Source organism: Pollachius pollachius (genome assembly GCF_949987615.1).
Source record: "Pollachius pollachius genome assembly, chromosome: 20".
Taxonomy (NCBI): domain Eukaryota; kingdom Metazoa; phylum Chordata; class Actinopteri; order Gadiformes; family Gadidae; genus Pollachius; species Pollachius pollachius.
The window spans coordinates 1,639,814-1,663,842 of NC_136953.1; the positions used below are offsets into that span (position 1 = coordinate 1,639,814).

General features: G+C 41.6%; 1 protein-coding gene across 1 annotated transcript in view; it reads right to left on the minus strand.

The window, feature by feature from the left end:
• Positions 1–203: 203 nt before the first annotated feature.
• dpp10 (dipeptidyl peptidase like 10) overlaps positions 204–24,029 on the minus strand; it is a gene marked incomplete at both ends in the record, with an annotated part of 109,383 nt that continues 85,557 nt past the window's right edge. The window contains 18 exons of the mRNA XM_079758437.1: positions 204–341; positions 1,103–1,176; positions 1,761–1,833; positions 3,060–3,118; positions 3,897–3,996; positions 5,006–5,060; positions 5,431–5,625; positions 5,874–5,943; positions 6,070–6,168; positions 8,125–8,169; positions 10,671–10,792; positions 11,172–11,219; positions 11,641–11,732; positions 15,206–15,313; positions 16,785–16,823; positions 17,708–17,831; positions 18,511–18,608; positions 20,156–20,310. Coding sequence (XP_079614563.1) covers positions 204–341; positions 1,103–1,176; positions 1,761–1,833; positions 3,060–3,118; positions 3,897–3,996; positions 5,006–5,060; positions 5,431–5,625; positions 5,874–5,943; positions 6,070–6,168; positions 8,125–8,169; positions 10,671–10,792; positions 11,172–11,219; positions 11,641–11,732; positions 15,206–15,313; positions 16,785–16,823; positions 17,708–17,831; positions 18,511–18,608; positions 20,156–20,310 — 1,694 coding nt within the window. The remainder of the gene's footprint in view (positions 342–1,102; positions 1,177–1,760; positions 1,834–3,059; positions 3,119–3,896; positions 3,997–5,005; positions 5,061–5,430; positions 5,626–5,873; positions 5,944–6,069; positions 6,169–8,124; positions 8,170–10,670; positions 10,793–11,171; positions 11,220–11,640; positions 11,733–15,205; positions 15,314–16,784; positions 16,824–17,707; positions 17,832–18,510; positions 18,609–20,155; positions 20,311–24,029) is intronic.

The following is a 24,029-nucleotide window of genomic DNA, read 5'->3' on the forward strand; positions in this document are numbered from 1 at the left end:
ACAGATGTGCACAAACGTGCATACACACACACTCTCTCACGCACCATACACACATTTCCGAGCCGAGACTGCTCTTGGTGTCCACTTCTAGATAAACACTTTTTCCAAACGCCAAACAGCTCCTCGTCAGCGGGTTCTTTAGCCAGATTCTCCATGGCAGATGGCGCCATGTCAAAAAGGTCTGACCCCAATATGACACTCGCCTACTCCTCCTCCTCCTCCTCTTCCTCGCTGAGCGGTAGAATCTGTTCCTGTAGGCATTCCCTGTAGAAACTTGTCAGGGTGGCGGAGAGGTGCTGGCGGCTCTGTCGAGACAGGAAGTGACCCTCATCCGGGTAGATCTGGCAGGAAAAAATAAATTAAGATGATTGGTTGAATTTTGTGGAAATGTTTGTTTGATATAGCAATCCACAAAGGATTGAGTTAAAGTGTGTGACATCTTGAAAATCAGACACCTAGGACATGTATAAGTACACCAGAAACCTAGGTCCTAAAATGAACAGTATACTAGAAACCTAGGTCCACACATGAATAGTACATCAGTATACTAGAAACCTAGGTCCTCACAAGTATTTTGGTATCATTATGTGTATATTGTAACAGTAAACCATATGCCTCGGTCCTCATGTGTAAAGTGTTTCAGTAAACCATATGCCTAGGTCCTTACTATAAATTGTTTCAGTAAACCATATGCCCCGGTCCTCATGTGTAAAGTGTTTCAGTAAACCATATGCCTAGGTCCTTACTATAAATTGTTTCAGTAAACCATATGCCTCGGTCCTCATGTGTAATGTGTTTCAGTAAACCATATGCCTAGGTCCTTACTATAAATTGTTACAGTAAACCATATGCCTAGGCCCTAAGGTGCATTGTGTTACAGTAAACCATAACACATGCCTCATGCCTATAGTACATATTCCTACCATACAGCTTAGTCTTAACATGAACAGTATCTCAATATCCCACTCAGCGAGGTCCTGGCATGTGTACTTTGTTGTAAGGTACATGCACGTGTGTATAGTATGTAGGTATGCATGTGTACAGCGGGACGGTACACCATAAAACGAGCTCCCCAGGTGTACAGGGTGTTTTTGGTACGTGCCTGCATTGTGTAATTCGCTCCAACTTTCACCAGGTTCTTGATTAGCTCAGCAGTGTGCTGGAAGTGAACATTGGCTGCCGTCAAAGATAAGGAGAAGAAGGATAAAAAACAAGTGTCAGCATGGTCGGGCCTGAGTTCCAGCAGCAGGAGTAAGGAGCAATCACAGGGAACAGAGCAGAGACAGGAAAACACCTTGCGTCCAGCTGAACCTGATTCTCTGCTGATTTGCCTCTTTGTCCTCGTGAATACCAGGGGTGAGAAACTCAGGGATCCACTTTCTCTTTCATGTTTTAATTAAAGGAGTTTGCCTCATTGCTTACTCAGGATACCTTCCTAGTTATTCTCTGATGGGCTGCTTACACGCTATTTTGACTTCCTTATTTCTTTCTCTCTTTCTTTCCATTCTACTACTTATTTTCATCTGCCGTCGTTCTCCTCACTTTCTGGTGCCTATCTCCTCCTTCCCTCTCTCTGTCTGTATCACCCCTTCCCTATATATATATCTCTGACCATTTGTATTTCCTTCTTCCTTATTTTCTCCTTGCCTCTTTGTTTCTTCCTGACATTATACTTCTCTGTCCCTCCCTCATTGTCTCTCTCTCTCTCTCTCTCTCTCTCTCTCTCTCTCTCTCTCCCTCATTGTCTCTCTCTCTCTTACCATCCGCCGTGCCATGCACCAGCATCAGTGTCTGCTCCCGGAAGGCCTGAGCGTTTTGGAGCGCGCTGGAGAACTGGAATCAGACATAACAAGGTGATAGATGATTAATCCACCATGTGGAATCAGACATAACAAGGCGATAGACATTTAATCCACCAGGTGGAATCAGAGATAACAAGGTGATACCAGTTTAATCCACCAGGTGGAATCAGACATAACAAGGTGATCGACGATTAATCCACCATGTGGAATCAGACATAACAAGGCGATAGACAATTAATCCACCAGGTGGAATCAGACATAACAAGGTGATAGACGATTAATCCACCATGTGGAATCAGACATAACAAGGCGATAGACGATTAATCCATCACATGAAATCAGACATAGCAAGGTGATACCAGTTTAATCCACCAGGCGGAATCAGACATAACAAGTCGATAGACGATTAATCCACCATGTGGAATCAGACATAACAAGGCGATAGACAATTAATCCACCAGGTGGAATCAGACATAACAAGGTGATACCAGTTTAATCCACCAGGAAAATATACAACAAACAAACCATACAATAAAAGATTAATCATTAAAAACCTCGCTACCTCACACATTTTTACTGCAATTCATATAAAGACCTGCAGTCACATTTTCACACATAAAAAAATCTGTTGCACATGCAGGCATTAACGAACACAGAGAGTTATGTATTTTATTAATATAAAGGGCGTATGGATGAAACAAAAATAAAGTTAAATAACAATCAAATAGCATGCAGGTTTATAAAGGTATCAAAATATAAGTGCAGCAGCTGAACTCGCTGTGTGAAGCCAATTTACTCCTATTAAAAGCTGTGAACCAACAAACTAAATCACCCTTCACTCAAGTCTCTTTGTGTGACTGTGGAAAGTGGTCTTGCACCTCCCTCTATCTGGTGTAGGGGTAAAATAACAAGGTGTGGTCGCTGAGCATCATCTCCTCGTCTGTGGGTGAGCTTCTCGACAGCCCGTGACAGGACACCAGCCCGCCGCCACCGTCCTACCACCACCGCGCATAGCAGGCGCCAGCGTGTTAAGTGAAAAGACTGCTTTTATATTTAAAAAAAAACAACCTGACATGACATCTTTGCTGACTTCTTTACTGACTTCCACTTTGATAGCGACAGTGCTGTTACGCTACGGCACAGGGAAGCTTTCACGCGGTGATGCCACTGGTATCTATGGAGCTTTCAGAGACGCTAAGCAAGATTGACGGCAAACAAGTGAGCGGGGCCGGGAAAAAAAAGAACACAAACATGTACCTGATATCTGCTGTCGTCCCATAGTGGTGTGCCCAGATATCGCTCCGAGAAGGCTGATGCTGTACAAATGAGAAGTGATACATTAGGAGCACACACTCCCTCTAAACAGCTGACTGCCACAACCATGGGGGATCCCTTTCACCTCCTAATTAAAACCATTTCACCAGCGCCCCTTCCTGTTGATAAATGTTGATGTATTTCTTTCCCATCAAATATGAATTTGATTTTTAATTTTTTTTTATTTTATTTTATGGCCAGCAGACAGCAGGCCATATTAAGATTTTATGTTTGTGTGACATTAGTTAGTGTTTACCTCAGCTTTCACACCCAACATAAAGGGTTAAGAGACGGAATAAACCTCAATGTCAAATCATGTCTACACAGCACAATAAGAGTGTCTGGTGTTAGGCTCTTTTGCTTTTTTGATATGACCAATCTGTTCCAAAGCTAAAATAAATGTAATTTGTGCTGTGCTGCCCTAAAGATCTCCTAAAGAAATATAATGCTTTAAATGTAATACAAAGGACCTAAGCATGTATTTATTGTCCCAGTCAATCCTCCAAGTGGCCCGTATCCTAACAGATCATGTATTTGAAAGATTACTTTCTTTATGGTTCCTACAGTGTGTCTGCAATGACTGCATCCCACAAGACTTATTTCAGTGATACAGGCTTTTAATGTTTAATGCAAGGACACATTTAATAATTTCCCCCCGGTGCCAACAGCAGATGAAATGCAATGTTGTCTCTCCAGGTTATTTCTTTATTTTCAGTTTGTACAATGAAGTTTAACTGAAGAATCAACATGTTGGTTTAAAGTGTAAGACATTATACCCACCGTATAATGTCCAGTCTGTGACCGGGGAGATGGCACAGACGCACTTAAACAGACCGTCAGTAGACTTCAGCATCATTAAGGCCAGGTAGGCCCCGTAACCCTAGCAACCATAAACAATCAACCTGGTCATCGTTCCACACCAAAGGTCAACCAAAGATCCTTCAATGAATGAATCAATCAACTTAATGAATCGACTGAAATATGCTTTATCCAAGATTATGAAAAAAATGCATTAATCAGTCAGAAAATGTATTAATTAATCAAGCGACCATTCAGACCTGTTAATGTCCCAAAGGTGGTCAAATGCACCTCAAATTTAAATGAACTCTAACAATTTCTTTGGAGCCAAATATAATAAACTGAGTAAAACAATTACAGAAAGTATACCAATTTTTATTATTGATATTGTTTTGATTGATACGTACGGAAGAGGATTAGGGCCACTCATAAAAAAAAAAAAATTCTGACTTTATTCTCAGAATTCTGAGATAAAATCAGAATTCTGACTTTAATCTCAGAATTCTGACATTAATCTGAGAATTCTGAGAAAAAAGTCAGACCAAAAGGTGAGTGAAACTGGCACAAAAACAACACATGTTCCAGTTTCACTCACCTTTTGGTCTTCCATTAACGAAATGGCTTCTTCTGGAACCCCTCGAACCCGCAAGAAGTCGCTAAGGGAAGACATCTTAGCACAAGTAGGCTAGGGCTACTGGCTACGCTGCGTGTGGTTTCCTCCTACTGCATAAAGCAAAGTGTCTCTCCCACGGAGGTTGGTCCTTAGAGGTACCCAGAGTTCTGACTTCAGTCAGAATTCTGACTTTTTTCTCAGAATTCTGAGTTTAAAGTCAGAATTCTGAGATTAAAATCAGAATTCTGAGAAAAAATTCAGAATTCTTAGATTAAAGTCAGAATTCTGACTTTAAACTCTGAATTCTGAGAAAAAAGTCAGAGCTTAATTTCTTTTTTTTATGTGTCGCCCTAATCCTCTTCCGTAGATACGAGATGGAAAGAGTTGATACATAATATAGCATATCTTATCTAAAAATATAATCAGTATATCTTGATCAAGTTAAAATGCTCACGACAAAGACAATGCATACTCTTACCCTTCCATATACTGCTATCCTCGTTCGATCAATATATTGGAGTTTCATCATATACCTGCAAATAGTAAAAATGAATGCTGATTAAAAGTAGACCAAGAACAAAACACAGGAACAAATTTCAAATCACATTAAATGATTCAGTTATTTAGTATTTCATATTTTTCACTTTCCAAAACCACTAAATGAATATGAATTGCCATATTTATCATAATTTGATTCTCTTAATTTGATCTTTTCAAAATAAAGTTAATAATTGTGCCACGCTCAATCAAATTTGTGTTTTCAAGTACAAAGTCTTGTGAGGTATACACCATTGGTAACATTTGAATGATGGAATTAGAATAATAATAAAAAAGTGAAATAAAAAAAGTAATACTATAAAAATATTTAAATATAAACGCGACAGTAGAGACAGCAGCACGTACTCTACTGCTGCGATCTGGTCCTGGACGTCCACGGTCCCCAGGCGCTGGTGCAGCTCATGGAGGACCCTCTGGCCCTGGAAGCCACTGCCCCGCCCGTCCAGACGGGCCACGATGATGTTTTCCGAGCTCACCAGCGCTGAGTCCCAGTCCAGAAGGAAGCGGTCATTCACCGACTGGCCACCGGGGGAGCCGTCGCTAAACAGTGAGACGTGAAACAAAAATATAGATTTATTTAAGAAAATATAGAAAGCCAAGAAAATAGAGATTTGATATCTTGGAAAGATTTGCAGATTAGCATTCAGCAAGGAGAAGTTTTGTTAATTTTATCCTGATTTGTTTTTTTGGAAGCAATACTGAAACACCCCACACTAACCCCCATTAATAGAATAGAACAAAATAATATAAATAACAGCTTAAAAATGTATTTCTTATACGATGCATACATCAGTAAAAGTAGACCGTAGTGACGGGATTCAGAGAAGTCTGGGGGGTAGGAGATCTTCAGAGGTAAATCTGGAGTAAATAACATAGAAAACAAACAAATATTTAGTAGGATTTCCTTCAGAATAATCTCATTTTCTAGAGATTTCTCTAATTCAATATTAGATCAAACATAGCATAGAGAAAGTTGATTCTTACCAAATTGTTCAATCTGTACTGTCCGGAAGTCTGTCAGTAGGATCCTCTTGGACTTCAACGCTGCCTTTAGCTGGGAGTTGTTCTCTAGGATGTAGTAATCTATGGGGACAAGGAGAGGGAGAGAGAGGCCTTCATCAAGGCTGGAGGGGCCAGAATACTTGAGAAAGACATGTTTTCTTGTTGGCAAAGTTTAAAGGAACAATTTAATGAATAACTTGAATCTATGGATTGAAGGCTAACATTGTTAATAATATGGATTTCATGGTTTCTCGACTGATCCAATTTGACAAAAACATTTGGATTACCAAATACTGTTCACCAAACAATATTTTCTTCTGCTTCTAAATCCGAACGACCAAATCTCTCAAGCCTAAAACCTTGAATTGGCATAAAAACCCTTGTCCAATTGTACTGAGTGGCTGTAGCACGCAACCAAAAACAACAACAACAAACATGAAATTCTTAAATTACATGCTCATGTTCTTCCCACATCACAATAAATTGACGATTTGGCCCATCACTTCTATTCCTGCCATGGGAACAACATGGATGTCATCCAGTACTTGTACTGGAAAAGCCCCAGAAATCAATGGCTGGCTCATTACGAGGCGACACACACTGCATGGACCACGGCTGTGGAGGCAGGGGTCCATCTACCCAAGCACCCCTAGGGCACAAACCCTCTCTGGGATCTCCACCCTGGCACCCAGCTGGGGGCTTCCTGCAGCAGATTATTGACAGACGTACAGGAGTTCTGTGCGAGGAGGTCTGGGGGTGACCGTGGGGGAGAAGGTGGGCGGAAGAGAGGGAGAGGGAAGAAGAGAGAAAGAAGAAGAGAGAGAATGGGAGAGGGAAGGAGAGGAAGGGAGATGGAGAGGTAAAGAGACTGAGGGAGAGTTGAATTGATGGGGAAGTGTGCATGTGCATGTGTCTGGGAGTGTGGTTGTAAGTGAGGGATTAAGGTAAATTGAGGGAAAGGTATGTGCGGGCGTGTGCAATTATCCCTAGGAGAAAGCGCTAAATTGAAAGAGTGTGTGTGAACTTAGGTGCAAAATAAAAATGTGTGTTAAAAGTTCGCTGTCGCTGTCATTTAGAACCTGCTGAGGCGGATGGATGGAGATGGATGCTCCCACATCTAGGCGTTCAACCCCCACCCCCCAGCCGAACCCACGGGAACACTGTGCATTACTCTGCCTCTCCGGTTCAGTTAAACAAAGGTATGCCGCCACGCTACAACCTCAGGTGGGTTGAAGAGCCGGTCGGTTGGGGTAGCTCCGCCACAACCTCTCTGGTTGAACAATCACTGCTGGGGGATGGGATATGCACCGCTGACAGTGTGCTGCTTCTAACTGCAAGGCCGGGGAAGTTGCCTTAGGTTATTTATACTCTTAATAGTTATAGTGCAAGATTTGAACGGCGCGCCATAGGCTTATCACCAGTGTGTCACCTCAGTCTGCGACAGAAAGCGATACAATGGCATTTATTTAATGAAAAGCTTTTGAGAACGAGGTTAGAGTGAGGTTAGAAAAAAGGTCATTGAGGATTTGGTAGGGGTAAGACAGTAACTACAGAGACAGCTCATTAAGGAGCAGGTAGGAGTTAGACATTGTATAGAGAGAAGCATCTTTATGAAGCAGGTAGGGGTTAGACAGTAACTACAGAGACAGGTCACAAAGAGCAGGTAGGGGTTAGACACTATTTACAGAGACAGGTCATTAAGTAGCAGGTAAGGTTAGACAGTGACTACTGACACAGGTCATTAAAGAAGCAGGTAGAGGTGTTGAAGTGACCACAGAGACAGGCCATTAAGGAGCAGGTAGGGGTGTTCAAGTGACCAGCTAGACAGGCCATTAAAGAGCAGGTAGGGTTGTTCAAGTGAGCACTTAGACAGGCCATTAAGGAGCAGGTGGGGGTTTGGTTCGGGAGACTACACCTGGTGTATGTAAAAAAACTACTCACAGAAAGTTCCTCTGATAAGTCAGCTAATTGTTATGCTTCAAGAAGTTAGCATTGCTATTATAATATATTCCATGAATAGAATATTGAGGTCCTTACTGGCATTATGGAGGTTGTGTAGGATCACAGTAGGAACTCCTGGACCTGTGGGTGGAGAAAACAAGATACATGTCAATCAAGTCATTCATCATTATTCATCACTTATCGTCAAAGAATCCAGTCCAAATGCAACTGTAGTCGCGTGTGTATCCCGAAGACCAAACTCACAGAATGAACACATGGTCGCCCTATAAGGACACGTTTGTTTGTGGGGAGGATGCTTATGCAAGACCCCGGGGTCTAGTCAACTCCGATGATGCGGACACACAGAGCATGTCATGGCGGCCTGCTTCTTCTCTGTCTCTGTCACTGCTTGTCACACTTACCTATGCTAGCCAGGGGGGGTGAAAGGTTAGCCGTGCTGCCTGTGAAATAGCCCTGTGCTGTCAAATTAAGTCAATTCCATTCAGCAGAGCCAGTCAGGTACCCAGGGAGAGGTTAATATGATGTGGGGGGGGGGGGGGGGGGGGAGAATAGCATGGCTCCATGGCATTCACATGGTCACACCCACACCCTACCACCCATTTTCACAATCTCACACACACACACGCACCTAAACCCACACACAAACACACACATAGGGACTGAGACAAATGCACAATGCACATAAACATTCTACAACAATATCGCACACATGCACAGATGCATGCACCCACACAGACACACTGTCTCGCTAACACACGTACAAATCCCACATACATAAGAGAAAACAGATGTAGACTAGAACCCTCTCACACACACACACACAGCTCTCAGCTGGCGCTTGTGAGGACACACAGCCCGAAGCCCTGGGCTCTCTCTGCTCGTCCTCTGCAATCACTAGCGTCAGGAGAGGGTCAGTCAAGCCCCTCTGCTTCGGGCGTCAGACGTCTTATCCAGACTCTGGCGAACCCCTCCCATCCTTGGCCCTCAACCTTTATCTACGTGTTTATGAAGTCGAACAAGCCATCGTTAAATTAAATAAAACCAAACGTTTCATCGTGATTGTAATGCAATCCCATTTTAAATAACCTCTTCACACAGTGACATTTTCTGACCACTCAAAGAGCTTTAAATGTGTGTAGTGTGTGTGTGTGTGTGTGTGTGTGTGTGTGTGTGTGTGTGTGTGTGTGTGTGTGTGTGTTTCTGTGGTGGGGGGGGATACCAAACGTCATCCACTATCCCATTTCCATTAAGTAGCAACATTCGAAACAACAAAGAGCAAAGTTCACAATGTTATAATTTTATTTCAGACGATGACTTGCAGACTATTGTGTGCCATGCTCTGCACCTCACCACAAAAAAACAGTAAACACAGAATGTTCTGATGAACTTTAACTGATGGTTTCACTCGTTTAAAGACTGCATTCTCTCCTTAGATTAGTCCGCCCTTATAGCCGTTATAAATATCAGCTTGGATACGTTCCGCATGGCAATTCATTTACCACATTAAAAGCCTGATTTGGACTTGATGAAGAGAACTGGCTGGTTGATGAAACATTGATGTACACTTTTTGAGCGGCTCTTTCTAGATTGATTTTTATCGCTCGCACGCGTCGCCACCGCCGCCAGCGTGTTGGTCTAATAAATCACAGCTCCAAAGTCCTCACGCACCCGAGCGTGGGGCGTTTTCATGGCAGGAGTAAATTGAAATAATAAACAACAGTGTCCTCGCTTTGTTTTTAATAAGGCGCTCACGGAACAATCGGGCTAACGTGAAGCGTTTATACACACTCCACTGGCTAATTGCTCTAATTCTGTGCTCCTCGTTTGGAGTGAATGAGAGCTTGGGGTTTGAACGCAGTGTGGGTGACGGATTAGACCAGTCAACCCTCTGGCAACTCTAACATTGTTCTGTCTGCGGTGGGGAAATTAAACTAAACGGTTCACTGAGTTACAAAGAGTAAAAATAAAAAGAAACAACATTATCCTAATTTGATGGGTTATGCCATCCATATAAAGTGTTTGTTGATCATTAGTATGATCATGGTGTGGGTCATGGGGAATGGTTTGTCAAGGCTCCTTCCCTTTAGTTGTTTTGTTGTTGGCCTTCAAAGGGCTTGGGGTCAGGGGCTGTGGTATAACCGGGGCCTGGGGGCCCAACGAGACTGTAATGTGATTAAGGGCTGCACAAAGGACATTGACTCAATGACTTAAACTCCTCAATAATTGAGTTTAGGTAATGGGCAGAATGAAAATGCGGTTTCGATTATTAGTTAATCATTAAAACAACAAATAATATCACGTTTTTTTGTCTCTCTCTAAAGCATTCGCGAATGCAGAGGGACTTAACCTCTGCCACACATGTAGATAACATTTCTATAATGAACTGCCACAGGTTTCTACTATCACCACACACAGCAATTACTCAAAGTGATTTTAATGTGCTGTTAATGAACACACACACTGTATTTAAATGAAGTCCTTTCATCAACTGTTACTAATTGGTTCCCACGTTAATGAGCAATTATACTGCGGTTATGACCTTAAACGAGGGGTCCTTTACTGCCGCACCCCATTAGAGAACGCAGCGTACATACAGAACATGCAGAGTGGAGGTAGCTGACCTTTACAGTGCAGGATGATGTGCTGGTTGGTGGGGCTGATGTCCGCCTCGAAGTACAGGCAGTGGGCTTTGTTGAGCTCGCACGTGAGGCAGTGTCTCGGGAACAAGCCCACGGTTTTCACACTGCGACAGACAGAGAAAATAAGAGCAGCAAGTCAGAAAACACTTGAGAAAGTTCCTTACATAATATATTAATAGCATTTAGTCATTGAAGGGCAAAATAATATTCAAATTATATAATACAATATAGTGTAATATCCTCTAATGTTTAAATGTTATTTGCTCACACATTTTGGTTAAACTGTAATATCCATTCTTGCGCTTAGCAAAAGATAAATTCATGAAATCGACCAAAGCCGTGTGAGAACACGGTGCAATTAAAACAATAATATATGGCAGTGGTAATAGGATGACATTTAAAGTACTGCTAATGCTGTTTTGACAACCGACAGAATTATCTGAAACGCACGCCAAAACTACAAAAGAATATACATCAACGTACCTGAACAGCTGACGTCGTCGTGGCGATCCTTCTGTACTGAGAAAGTAACTGAACAATACAAAAACAACCATGTCAACTAATACCATTACTGCTTTTGAGCTGAATATTTTATCCAAGTTATACTTATAGCAAGTTCAGATAATTATCAGTTAGGGGTTAGGAATCTTGCTCGAGGACACCTGCAGGTTTAGGACATTAGCAGGTTCAATTCCAGTACCTTCACCTGCAACCCTCAACCCTAACCCTCAACCCTAACCCTCAACACTCAACCCTAACCCTCAACCCTAACCCTCTAACCCTCTAACCCTCAACCCACACGCACACCCCTAACCCTCCACCCTAACCCTCAACCCACACGCACACCCCTAACCCTCAACCCTCACCCCTAACACCCTCCGACATGGCTAGGGATGTGACCATAATGGTTGAGCAGTAACGTCCCTGTGACTCCTCGGTGGGCAGCACTTACAGGTTGTCATTGTCTTCGTCATACGCCACAATCTTGGTCACCTCCCAGTTGCCCGAGGTCAGGTGACGAACCTCGTTCTGGTCTGTTCTGAACTGGGAGGAATGGGAAGCAAGATAAGCAAGGTAAGATGAATACAGATCTGACTGTGTGACCTATATACAGTGCTGGGGAGTAACGGAATACATGTACCGGCGTTACGTATTCAGAATACAAATTATAGCTAACTGTATTCCGTTACAGTTACAATTTAAATAGTTGGTATTTAGAATACAGTTACATTGTTGAAATCAATGGATTACATGGCGATACTTCTGTTTCAGCAGTTTATTCGTGCTTCCACACCAACAGCATTAAGTGCGCACTAAACAAGTGTTCGGTACGTTTGGGTTGGTGTGAATGCAACCACCTCACTTCGACCGAGACCTCCCTGAACAGCTGGTCTCGGTTCGCTTCCAAACGAACCCTGGTACGGTTCGCTTGAGATGTGAAAGCGAACGCACCTCGGTCCGATCCAGTTCTACAAAGCATACGCCTCTTTGGACGGAACAGGCACCCGCTCAACTGCACACATTATGGGAATTATTGTTTGATTAAAGGTAACTCCAAGACTAGCAGCACGTTGTCGGACCGTCTGGGAATTTGGACAAACACCCACATAAAACGTATGATGGAAAACACACATAAAAATGCCAATGCATTTAACACATTCAGCACCAGGATGAGGGAGAAGGAGTTCGACCGGTCCACTACCGCCCCAGACCTTTTTGTCCAATGATTAAACGATCTTTTTTTTCTCTCTCTCTCTCTCTCTCTCTCTCTCTCTCTCTCTCTCTCTCTCTCTCTCTCTCTCTCTCTCTATTTTAAGCGATTTTATAGGCAACACCTATGCACTTAACTCAGTGAAAAAAATGTTAGATGTAATAGCAAATATCTTTCGCATGAACATACCCATATAGTCTTTGTTCCACTACAACAAATTATATAAAATAGTGCACTTTCAGGGAGACTTGGGCCTAACACATTCAGCCAGTTTGAACAGAAGAACACACCAGAATAGGCCTGTTTAGTAAGCAGGATTTGATGCCACATTCCTACACTTATAAAATGCAATTCAATGTGGAAGTAATCCAAGCATTCAGAATACAATACTCAGATTGAGTGATGAAATGAAATGTGTTACATATTACATTTTTGGGCATGTATTCTGTATTCTGTAACTGGATACATTTCAAAAGTATCCTTCCCAACACTGTCTATATACAGACCTTACTGTAGGGCTGACTGTTTGTTACTCTGTGACCTACAGCCTTGACTGGAAGTCTGACTGTTATTGTGTGACCTAATCTCCTGACTGTAGGTCTGACTGTTTGTTACTGTGTGACCGGCCGACCTGACTGGAGTTCTGACTGATTGTTACTGTTTGATCTATAGACCTGACTGTAGGTCTGACCGTTTGTTACTGTGTGACCGGCCGACCTGACTGTAGGGATAAATGTTTGTTACTGTGTGACCTAACGACCTGACTGGAGGTCTGACTGTTTGTTACTGTGTGGCCTGTAGACAGTTCTGACTGTAGGGCTGACAGTTTGACACAGGTACTGCTCTGTCGTTGCTTCTGTCATGGTGTTTTTCCACTGACATTGATCACTGACCTTCTTCTTTATAGGTGGCATCTCAAAGATTTCTCTTTCATTCTCCAAAGTCACCCAGTTTGGAGCATTTATAATACTTCAAATACAAGGGCTTAGGCTCAATCAGCATTTACTTAACTCCCGTATTATATGTTTTTTTGGCTATTTAATACTAATACTATTTAATAATTTAATAATCATCCATTTTATTAGTATTCATTCCCTCGTTACAGGTTCATAGCATACAGATGCTTGGCCTAGTGGTCTAGGCGATGGGCTTCCTAGGGTCAAGGTGCTGCGGATAAGTCGCGAGTTCCCGAATAAGGCGCGAGTTTGACTGAAGCAGGATTTGGAGTTAACTCTAATGTATATATATTAAAATGTCACTACCTAAATTTTTCATATGTTGTTCTGTTTAAATTGTTGTAATTCCGCTGAAAAATGATATTCTTCCCGGCGCTGCGTATACATGGTGCTCACTGCCTCTTTATTGAAACAGGAAACTAAAGCAGCAAATACATCCTCCTTTGCTGGTCTTTCGTAAAGAATTCCTCCATGTTTAAGCTTCAACATAGAGGTCAATCCGGCTGGGATCTGGTCCTCCTTAAGGAAGAAACTCGACCTGAAGTTTTTATCAGACAAATACAAAAATTAGCTAGCTGTAGCCAGGACCTAGCCTTTAAAAACAATGTTAAAAAAAGGTGTCCGGGAAGCCTAACCCTCACCTGGACACGGGCATTAAATAAATTGCTGCTCAGACGGAGCTTCACCATCTACACACAAAGTGGTGTTGTACAATAACTTTCTCTCAACCGCTGCCCAGACAGAGCTCCACACTTCCTCCAACAGAACAGAAGTCATGGATAACATGTTACAAGGGCCAGGACTAAGCCATTTTCTATGATACGATTTTGAAAATGACTTTACACATTATTTAACATAATTAGAATGAGCCGATCAATAACTGTGTATAGTGCTCAGTGAGTGTCCGAACACATTATGTTACTGTATTTCATTAACCAAACCATGTGTGCAAATCATGAGAAACGAAATGAGGATTTGATAACTTTGCGTGCCCCGTGGGAACATTTTGGTTGACACAATCTACGGTTAAACAGATCGGTAGATTGCTTTTTTTGATTATTCATTGTAAATTTCCATTTCCAATTTAATAAAGTAAATAATCTCTGAGAAGTCTAATAAGCAAGAGAAACAGCAGTGATACTATTTTACAAAAGTTGTACTGAATAAATCGTGTTCATTTGGGTTCAGTTGGTAATAAATTCCAGGGGCGCTATGTTTGTGGCTGTTCGACCTCCTTTCCTTGGAAATGGTTAGTTGTAGGGCCGTGGTTTGAGCTTAATATCTTTTGTTTGTGGGTTTGTTTGTTGTTTTTCCTCTGGTTTCTTACAAAGCGGGAGTTTTGTCATGATGATGCGCTCATGGTTTCCACTGCTTTCAGGAGCTGAAAGATTACACACTGCCAGAGCTGTGCTGTTACCGTGGTGATCAGAACTGTTCAATAGATCAGGGAGCAGCCGACTATAATGGGCTGGGACAGACTCTGGAGTAGTGTTCAAAAGTTGAAGAGGATGGCTGGATGGAGCTCAAAACGAAGCGGATTCAATTCTATGATTGGTTATTTCATTCATTGATTTAGGTGTATTCGATAATGATTTCATAATTTACCCAATTATTTGCGGCATCAATATGACTTGAATATTTACCTGAGGCAAGGCAATAACATCTGAATATTCACTTGTGCTATTTTAATAAAGTAAGGGATTATTGCTGGTGTAACCTGTATTATTACCTGTATACAAATAAAGCCAGTATAGTTACCTGTGCTGTATTAACACAGGCAGTATAGTTACCGGTGCTAAATTAACACAGGCAGTATAGTTACCTGTGCTATATAAGTACAGAATAGTTACCTGTGTGGTGAACATGGCGATGTGGTGGAACTCTCCGCGCCCTCCCTGCTTCACAGGAACGGTGAGAAAGAAGCGGCTGGCATCTCTGGAGAAGACCGGCTCCTGATTCTACAGGACAGGAGAACATCCATCACCACCTTCCTCTCTAGGCCTGGGAACCCCATGAATCAGCAAGCTCATGTTTAATTTACTCTTTCATATTCACTGGACCCCCACCCTTTCAGACAGATTTCTAGCAACACCAGGCCCAGGTCGAGCCGATCATAGCCGTTAATTTAAAGGAGTCTGCTGATGTGTCACCGTTTTATTGCACTTATTGGTTGTAGGTCTATACAACTGCGTCCAGAGGTGTTTATGTATTCTCCTTTTGATAACTATCCCCTAAAGTTTAATACTCATTTGAGGTCGGGCAGGTTCTGAGACAGGTGCCAATATGGAGGAGGGCAATGCTGTAGGAGAGGAGGTCAATGACACTTGACCGTGGTCCTATGTAATTTAAACTATGTGGTTCAATGCTGGTTGATAGTTGGTCAAAGCTGGTCAATGCTGGTCTTGAATATTCTGGAAGACCTCAAGAAATTGTTCAGAAAACCTTCCAAAATATGTTAAGGAAACCCTCTGAATAATTTCCATGTGTGTTTCCATTATATCATTCCAAATGAATTCCAAATATCAGTATTATATATCAGTACACATCATCAGTATTAACTTGTGTCAGTAGTGACATATACTGTAGTTAGATAAACTTCAACATTTGGAAAACCGGCAGAATGTATGATTTCATGATGATCTCATGCTAGATAGAGCTTACATCCAGATGAAGCCATTTTGCTTTATTCTGCTGTGTCTACAGTACACAGTACACAGTGAACAGCCTGTATACTGTTTGGATATGAGTGGTTTCATGTGATACATCTTGTTCTGATTCTGGTTGGCCTATTAAACTCCCTCTACAAGCAGAGTGATGCGGGAGTCGTATATCTGGGTCAGCGGTACAGCAGTCGCTTCATCTAAATTCTACCGGCGGAACGATTTACAGCAACCGGCAAACCCAACAGAGAACAGTGTATTCAGGTGAGCCTTCAACTTTAAACAAGAATGTCTTATTAATTATTATTTTTTCAAGTGAAAGAGGATGAAAGACATCCAGCCGCACAAGGAGAAATAAATGCACTTTTTCTCTAATGAAGGATTCCTTGGGTGTTTTATAAAATTATATTATTCTTATGGATAGGTCAACTATTATCGAATAAGCATTTAATTAAAACGGGGATGAATCTTCGGCTTGGGCATGTAGTCGAGACTTGTGTAATTCGCATAAACAAAACATGATAAAAAAATACCTTGAGCAAATTCTTCAGTGTTGTAATTTACTGGTTATTCTATAAGCCTATAATCCACAGTCATGGTTTTATCTTGAGTACTTTATCTTTAGTTAGATATACATTCATATATATACATATGCTTTGTTACATGACAACGGTTAAGATGTGTCTTTATTGACAAGTATTTGAGAGATTTGGAGAAGAGAATGAAGAGAAGGGAGATGAACATTGGATGAGAAGATCAGTTATCTTACCTGCTTGGAAAGCCAGAGCTCAGAACTCTCCTCATGTCTCTGATAAGTAAAGACAAAATAAGAAAGAATAGTTTTATTTAGTAACAGGTTTCCTCAAAATACAACAAAAAACATTAACTCAAGCAAACCAAAACCCTGGAGATTTGCGTTTATATTGTGGACCACAAATCCTTTTCAAATTGCATCCATTCCCTGTGTTTTTTCATATTAACAGAAAGGACAGACGGTCTAGGTTTGAGAGGAGTCTTGGCATTGGAGTCCAGACCAATGATAAGCTGCCTTTGGCTTTAGAGCCAAAGGTGAACCTTGGAGCCAATGGTTAACCTTGGAGCCAAAGGTTTGATATGGGCTCACACAGCCACATTTAGCATCGGCAACTGTGCACCAAGGATAAAAGCTCTTGAATTTTTTGTCATTGATTCTTGTGATTTGAGAACCCTGGTAACTTTCTGATGTACCTTATTCTGCTATTGCAGGCGTACAGCCCACAATAGCAGAATAAGGTACGTCAGAATGATTTAAAGGGTTGCTGTGCGTACAACACAGCAACCCTTTAAATCATCTGACAGTTGTTAGATGTGAACAGCTCTTCTTGGACGGGATTTTGTTTAGATTGAAAAGCCCTGCAGTGTGAGCTTGCCACTGCCAAGTCCTTCTCATCTACAATACGTACATGAGATGAGGAGAGATTCATCAAAGACTACTAAGTGTGTGTATGCAGTGTGTATGAATTATTAAACACTTTTCAAACAGACATTTATAAACATCACCAATGTAACCACACACACAAAAAATTCCATGGATTCCAATCCATTCCATAGCATAGAAAAAACACACATGAAAAACGCAGACATACAAGCCCAGACACACACACACACACACAATATGCACACACAGGGAGCAGGAGGTGGGAGCAGGCTGACCTTGACGCAGGCGCCTGTCGTGGTATCACACACGGTGAGGATGGATATGTTCTGGGCTCGGTTCAACCACCGCACACACGTCTTGGTCTTGCTGATCCATTTCACCATGGTAACGTAGTGCTCCCTTTACCAACACATAAACAACAACAAATTGCCATGGTAAAATAGTGCTCCCTTGTAACGGCGAATAAACAATCCCAACACATTGCAATGGTAACGTAGCGCTCCCTTCAACGAAGCATAAACAACCACAACACATTGCCAAGGTAACGTAGTGCCCCCTTTAATGACACACAAACAACCACAACACATTGTCAAGGTAATGTAGTACTCCATTTTACAAAATAAAGATCCATGACACGTTTAATATCATTTTGATGCAGTTTTGCTAACAAAAGGCGGGCAAGACACCTCAATAAACAAAAAGCGGGAATAATCCTAAATTCCTCTTGCGTGATAATAATAATCTGATCATAATAATTATAATAATTATTATAATGCAGGATTTATACATTCAGCCTTACCCTCATGTCCTTCTCTTCCTTTGCTTTTATTTTCTTTGTATTTAATGGTACATAGTGATACCAGGAACAGGATGTTGTGTTAAATTTACCCTATTGTGATCCTCAGCTTAAGCGTAGGATATGGTCACTACAGTGCGGGCAACCCAGCCGCAACAACACAGACAAAAACAACCACATGCACCCAAACAAACCGGCAAACCAACTGAAACTCAACGACCACCTTCAACAAACACACTCAGTACGGGTGTTTAGCCGGCCTCGGCGGCCTCCTTCGCTCACCGGAGTTTGAGGCTGTCTGGGGGGTTGAGCTCCTGGGTGTGCGTAGGGCCGTACAGGTTGACCACGTACAGCTTCACCTGGGGGTTGGCCTGGCCCGCCTGAACACATAGACACACGACACACACACACTTGGAGAACAGCCCAATCTCCATCACACTGAGACACTGAGAGGGTTCATGCAGCCAAGGGAAAGAGAACATTTAAATGCGTCCTGTCATCCGTAAAACTGGAGGGTAAAAGTTGATACAGAAGCTATTAGTCAGCAGGATAGTCCCTACTGGTTCGGCTGTTTGACTCCCATTGAAATGGTTCTGGGTTCGATCCCAAATGTCTTTAGTCTACCTGTAGGCCTCTCTGAGAAGGATGTTTAGCCTTAGCTCCTCCTAAACGAATGACATCTATTACAGCATCTGACTAAACAGATAATCTGTCAAACTGTACAAAGGAAGTAGTTACGAATGAATGAGCTATTAGCAAGAATACACAAAAAGAGTTTACCTTCTGAGAAAGGTTCTAATTATTCATATATGCTTATCAGCGAATCTGAATTGATCAAGCTGCCCTTAAAAAAATAAAAACCTGAAAAGTGTGTCAAATATATCACTTCTAAAACCCCATGATGGTGTTTCTTCCTTAGTGTGTCAGTGGTGATACACGGACACCATATGTTGTTCTGTTGTTAGCGGTGCGGAGGCGCATTAGGGCAGAGGGCCTGAGTGAGAGGGCAGGAAGATAAATGACCACGCGGTGCTAATGGGACAGGTGTTTTTTAATGACCATAGTGTACTGGGAGAGCCTGGGCAAAATCGGTCCAAAGTGTGTGTGTGTGTGTGTGTGAGTTAAAATTAGGCTACAAAATATTGTGTAAGGGGGTAAAAGGGTCTAAGCTAAGGTAAAGTATTCCACTTTAGAAATAAACAAGATTTATTATGACTATTTTGTTTATTAATATGCACAGGGTATAGGCAAAATGTATTAAGTTAATTGTGTACAAGTATTATGGTCTCTGATTGACCTCTTCTTGTTCTGTTGTTCTCCCACACAAACTGTTAGACCGTTATTTTTGTTTTGTTACAGAGGTGTTATTCTGACTCTTCTGTTAAACTCTTTTGGTAAAGCTCAAGAAGATAAATGTTAAGCTGCCATTGTTTGTGTTGACAAACGATATGTTCAATTTCACAAAACCAACCTGGTGAATAGAAGCTTCATTCAAGTAAGGGCATTTGACTCATCAATGATCAAAGGTACATCTAGCTATAAACACCGGATTAATGGAGTCTAGGCTTGGTCATGCCAGTGCTACCGGTAGTAATAATACTGGTTAATACTGGTTAATCGTTGTTTACGGTAGTGGAGGGTGTTTATTTTGGGTATGGGTACTGCTTGCATCTAGGCTAGGCCAGTTCTATCGGTAGTAATGATAAGGGGGTTGGGGTGGGGGTACTGCTTGCCTCTAGGGTAGGTCAGTGCTATCGGTAGTGATGATAAGGGGGTGTTTACCTTGGGGTAGGGGTACTGCTTGTCTCTAGGGTAGGTCAGTGCTATCGGTAGTAATGATAAGGGGGGTGTTTACCTTGGGGTAGGGGTACTGCTTGTCTCTAGGGTAGGTCAGTGCTATCGGTAGTGATGATAAGGGGGTGTTTACCTTGGGGTAGGGGTACTGCTTGCCTCTAGGGTAGGTCATGCCGGTGAAGCGTGGCAGCACCATGTTGGGCACCAGGCTGTCGTTGAGGACCAGGAAGGCAAGGCGCTCCCCGTCTGGAGACCACCAGTGGGCCACGTGGGTCTGGAGGACCTCCTCTGCAGACACAGAGCAGTGGGTGTTCATTTCAGGTGGGAAGGGGATAATTAAGATAAGATCGATCAAATTCATCCAAGACGGAAATATTCATTTTCAATGAGAGACGAGCAGTATATTCCTCTTTAAATCACCCAACTCTCAATAAAGGTAGGCTACACTTAACCATAAACATACAGCCCGCTTCATTGATCTCGGTTACAAGAATAACCAGCATGCATCTCACTGGAGAGAGGGCTTCACACTTCATGTCTGTGAGTTTATTTTTTAGGTTTGCATACATAAGAGCAGTCCTATACTAGTCATTCTTCCAACATTCCAATTGTAGTTGAGACTATTGAAGTCTATTTAGCCTCATAGGACAAGGCTCCTACCTGCTAATTCCTTCTGCTTTATGTGAAACAAACTGCTTGCTTCGCCGCTTTAATGGAAGATGAGTGATTTCCAAAGAAATTATGTCAAGCCATAACCCAAGTTACATAGCCATATGATTGCAGCCATAGTATTACATGTCAATATAGTCCAATGGGAAGCAAAACAAGACTTTCTTAAAGACTTTATAACAGCGCTGTCCGTTGTAGCTGTTCCTCCAGGCTGAGCTCTGAGGGAAGACTTGAAACTGTATATGCTCCCTCCTTTGCAAACTGGTGATTTATGTTGTCATTTTTAATTGTTGTTTTCTCTCAATTTCTTTGTCCCAGTTATGCATTCATCAACTTGTTTCCACGTGTGCAAAACTCCTTAAATTTATCCCAATCAATAATGAATGAAAAGTATATCCTGCCGTTAATTGACAGTCGTATGGGCTGGAGTTGTCAAGCTGAAGGATATCTGTGAGCTTTCTTCTGGTTAACAACGAGTCTTTAAGTCAAGCGTGGGATTGTTTCAGTCCGTTTTTTGGCCTAATGCTGTAAATAAGGTTGGACACAGTACATTGTGTTTTTGATGTTACTTGATTTGACGGTAAATAATATACACACATTTGCATAAATAATCTGTGTACCTTCGGTTCAATCTTTCTCAAACAGGTAAACAGAAATGTGACTTCAATGCGTTTTTTTGTATGGCATATGAGCGAATGCTAAAATTAACTGGGGAAGGGCGAGGGAAGGGGTTGAACTCTCAGAAGTTACCGTCACGAAAATGTATCTATTTAATCGTGTCCCGGAGCATGATTCCGACTTTATTGAACCCATGCAAGCAAGAATAAGGACATATTGTCATACCCTGAGTATGACTTTCCTTCATAGATACAATTTTAGATGTGGATGGTTATTGGTCAAAGAAAGATCTAGTTATAAGATATAGTTATAATTTGATTATATAGCATGTAATGAGACAATCTATAGGAACAAAATCTGCACATTCATTCCATAACCACGCCTTCCTTCTACATATTTGATTAGAATAATTATAGATGCTTCTCGAACTATCGAACAATCTAAAAATATATTTTGCGTGAATCAAGCGAATGAGACAAATTTGCATAATTTGTGCGAGGATAATTCGAGTCGTTTGAGCCACACCATTCGAACAATTTGCGGCGGGATTGTTTGGGGAACAATTTGTAACTATTGCATTGACTTTGTATGTATCCATGCTTTAACTTTTGGTGTGAACGCAAGGTAACATTGTGTTGCACATCCTTATAATTTTACCACTACTGTCCTTGGAGAGTGCATTTCACAACAAGGGATTTTTAGCATTATTCATTACAACAACAAAAATAACAACTGAAGACATTTTGTCAATGTGACAATTACAATAGTATGTAGACCTTAATGGCCTAATATGGAAACATTGAATCTAGAATATAAAAATACAAACAGAAAAAATTGCCCGGAGAGAACTCCCTCAGAAACAGTACAATAATGTAATATTAAACATGAACAGACAGATGTGTTTTTTTGTACTACGTCTATCTGCAATACAAACATGCAATTAGGAAAATAATAAACAGTAACGCTTTATATTAAGGTCCTCGTAATAAGCCTTTGTTAATTGGTAATAAGACACTTATTATATGCTTATTAACATTAATTGGTGTTAATAAGAAGATCTATAAGTGTTAATAATAACACAATAAACATGTTTATTGTGATATTATACAATTTTTAATAAGCACTTATAAGAAACGTGTTAACTATTTATTGATTGCTTAATAATATTAATTAAAGTCTTGTGAGTTTCTTATAGTTAATAAAAACATTACAAACCCATTTATTGAGTCTTACTAACTTGCCTATTATGTCATTGTAAAACCTTTACTAAGCATTTTTTAGGCTTATTAAGGTTAATGAATCCGCATATGTTGAGCGAGTGTGATCTGTTTTGTGCATCATATAGAGCGGCGAAGCCACGCCCCTTCCGGTAGAGCCGATGGGACCTATGAGATCGAAAAATATGAATGGGTTTCCATGGAAAGAAAGTAATTATCTTCTGGTCCCAGTCTTTATATTCCTCGGATTACACATGTTGTTGTGGATTTAAATGATAATTTTTCATGTCAAGAGTTTGACCGTTTATTGTGCAATTGTTCAGTTTAAGGCTGTAGAGAAAACACAATGAGAAAGACTACGTGTCTCGTATGTGATGTCACGCTCCCTGCGACTGGCGTGGACATCGACAATCTCCCCATTGGCATAACTGAAACTCTCCACATGCCCCGACTTATAATGGTTTTCACCTCTTTCAATGCTTTTTTTTTTTTTTTTTTTTATCATGGCGTCGGAGAGAGCGGAAGCGGAAGTTGCAGCAAATTGCATAATTAATGACAAAACTATGTAAAAACATTTTTCTATATTAAAATAAAGTTGGGACTATTTTAAATGTGTAACTTTATTGTCAAAGTTCAATGACATTAACACAAGCCATATAACGTTAAACTAATTAACGTTATATTCTATATAATTATTATATAACGGCTCTTTATTTCACCTCCGCCGCCTGGTTTGAACCGCAGCTATCATGGTTGCTAGGTGACAGGAGCGGGGCGTCGTCACGCGAGGTAAAGGGTGTTAACGGCTTGTTACGCAAACCTTTGTTCTGCCTTCGGTCCGGCCTTCACGGTCTACGAAGGCCACACCTTTGTAGACCGCGTCCTTCGAAGGATGCTTCCCCTGAATTGAGACACAGCCGTAGTTCACAAAGCGAGAAGTAGGTTCTCCACTTCTCGACTGACCAAACACAGCCTAAGGCCTCTTTTTCAACTGTTATATATTATATTGCATATTTTTTTTGTTAGGGTGTATCTGCATGAAGAGGGCGCCTACGCCATAGTCAGAGGCGTCCTTCCTGTAGAAACGATGCTTGGCAGGGCAGGGTCATACAAGGCCAATGCTGAGCCGTCCACCAACAGCTGTTTCAACTCCCTGAAACACTTGTCAGCCGCATCAGTCCATTTGAAGTCTGAGTCACTGCGAAGGACGGCACGCAGTGGCTCAACCACAGTGGCATAGTTGGGTATGAATTTGTTGTACCATGAAAGCATGCCCAGAAATGAACGCAAGGTGCCAGCATCGTGTGGTGAAGATGCTTGTGCAATTACTTTAACATGTTCTGTATCCGGCTTGATGCCTTGTGCGGACACTAAGTGACCCAGACAGTGCAGACTGGACTGTCTGAACTGGCACTTTTTATCATTGAGACACAGACCTGCATTAGTGAGCCGCTGTAACACTTCTTGAAGTGCAGTGTCGTGCAGCACTTAGGTGCGTCCAAA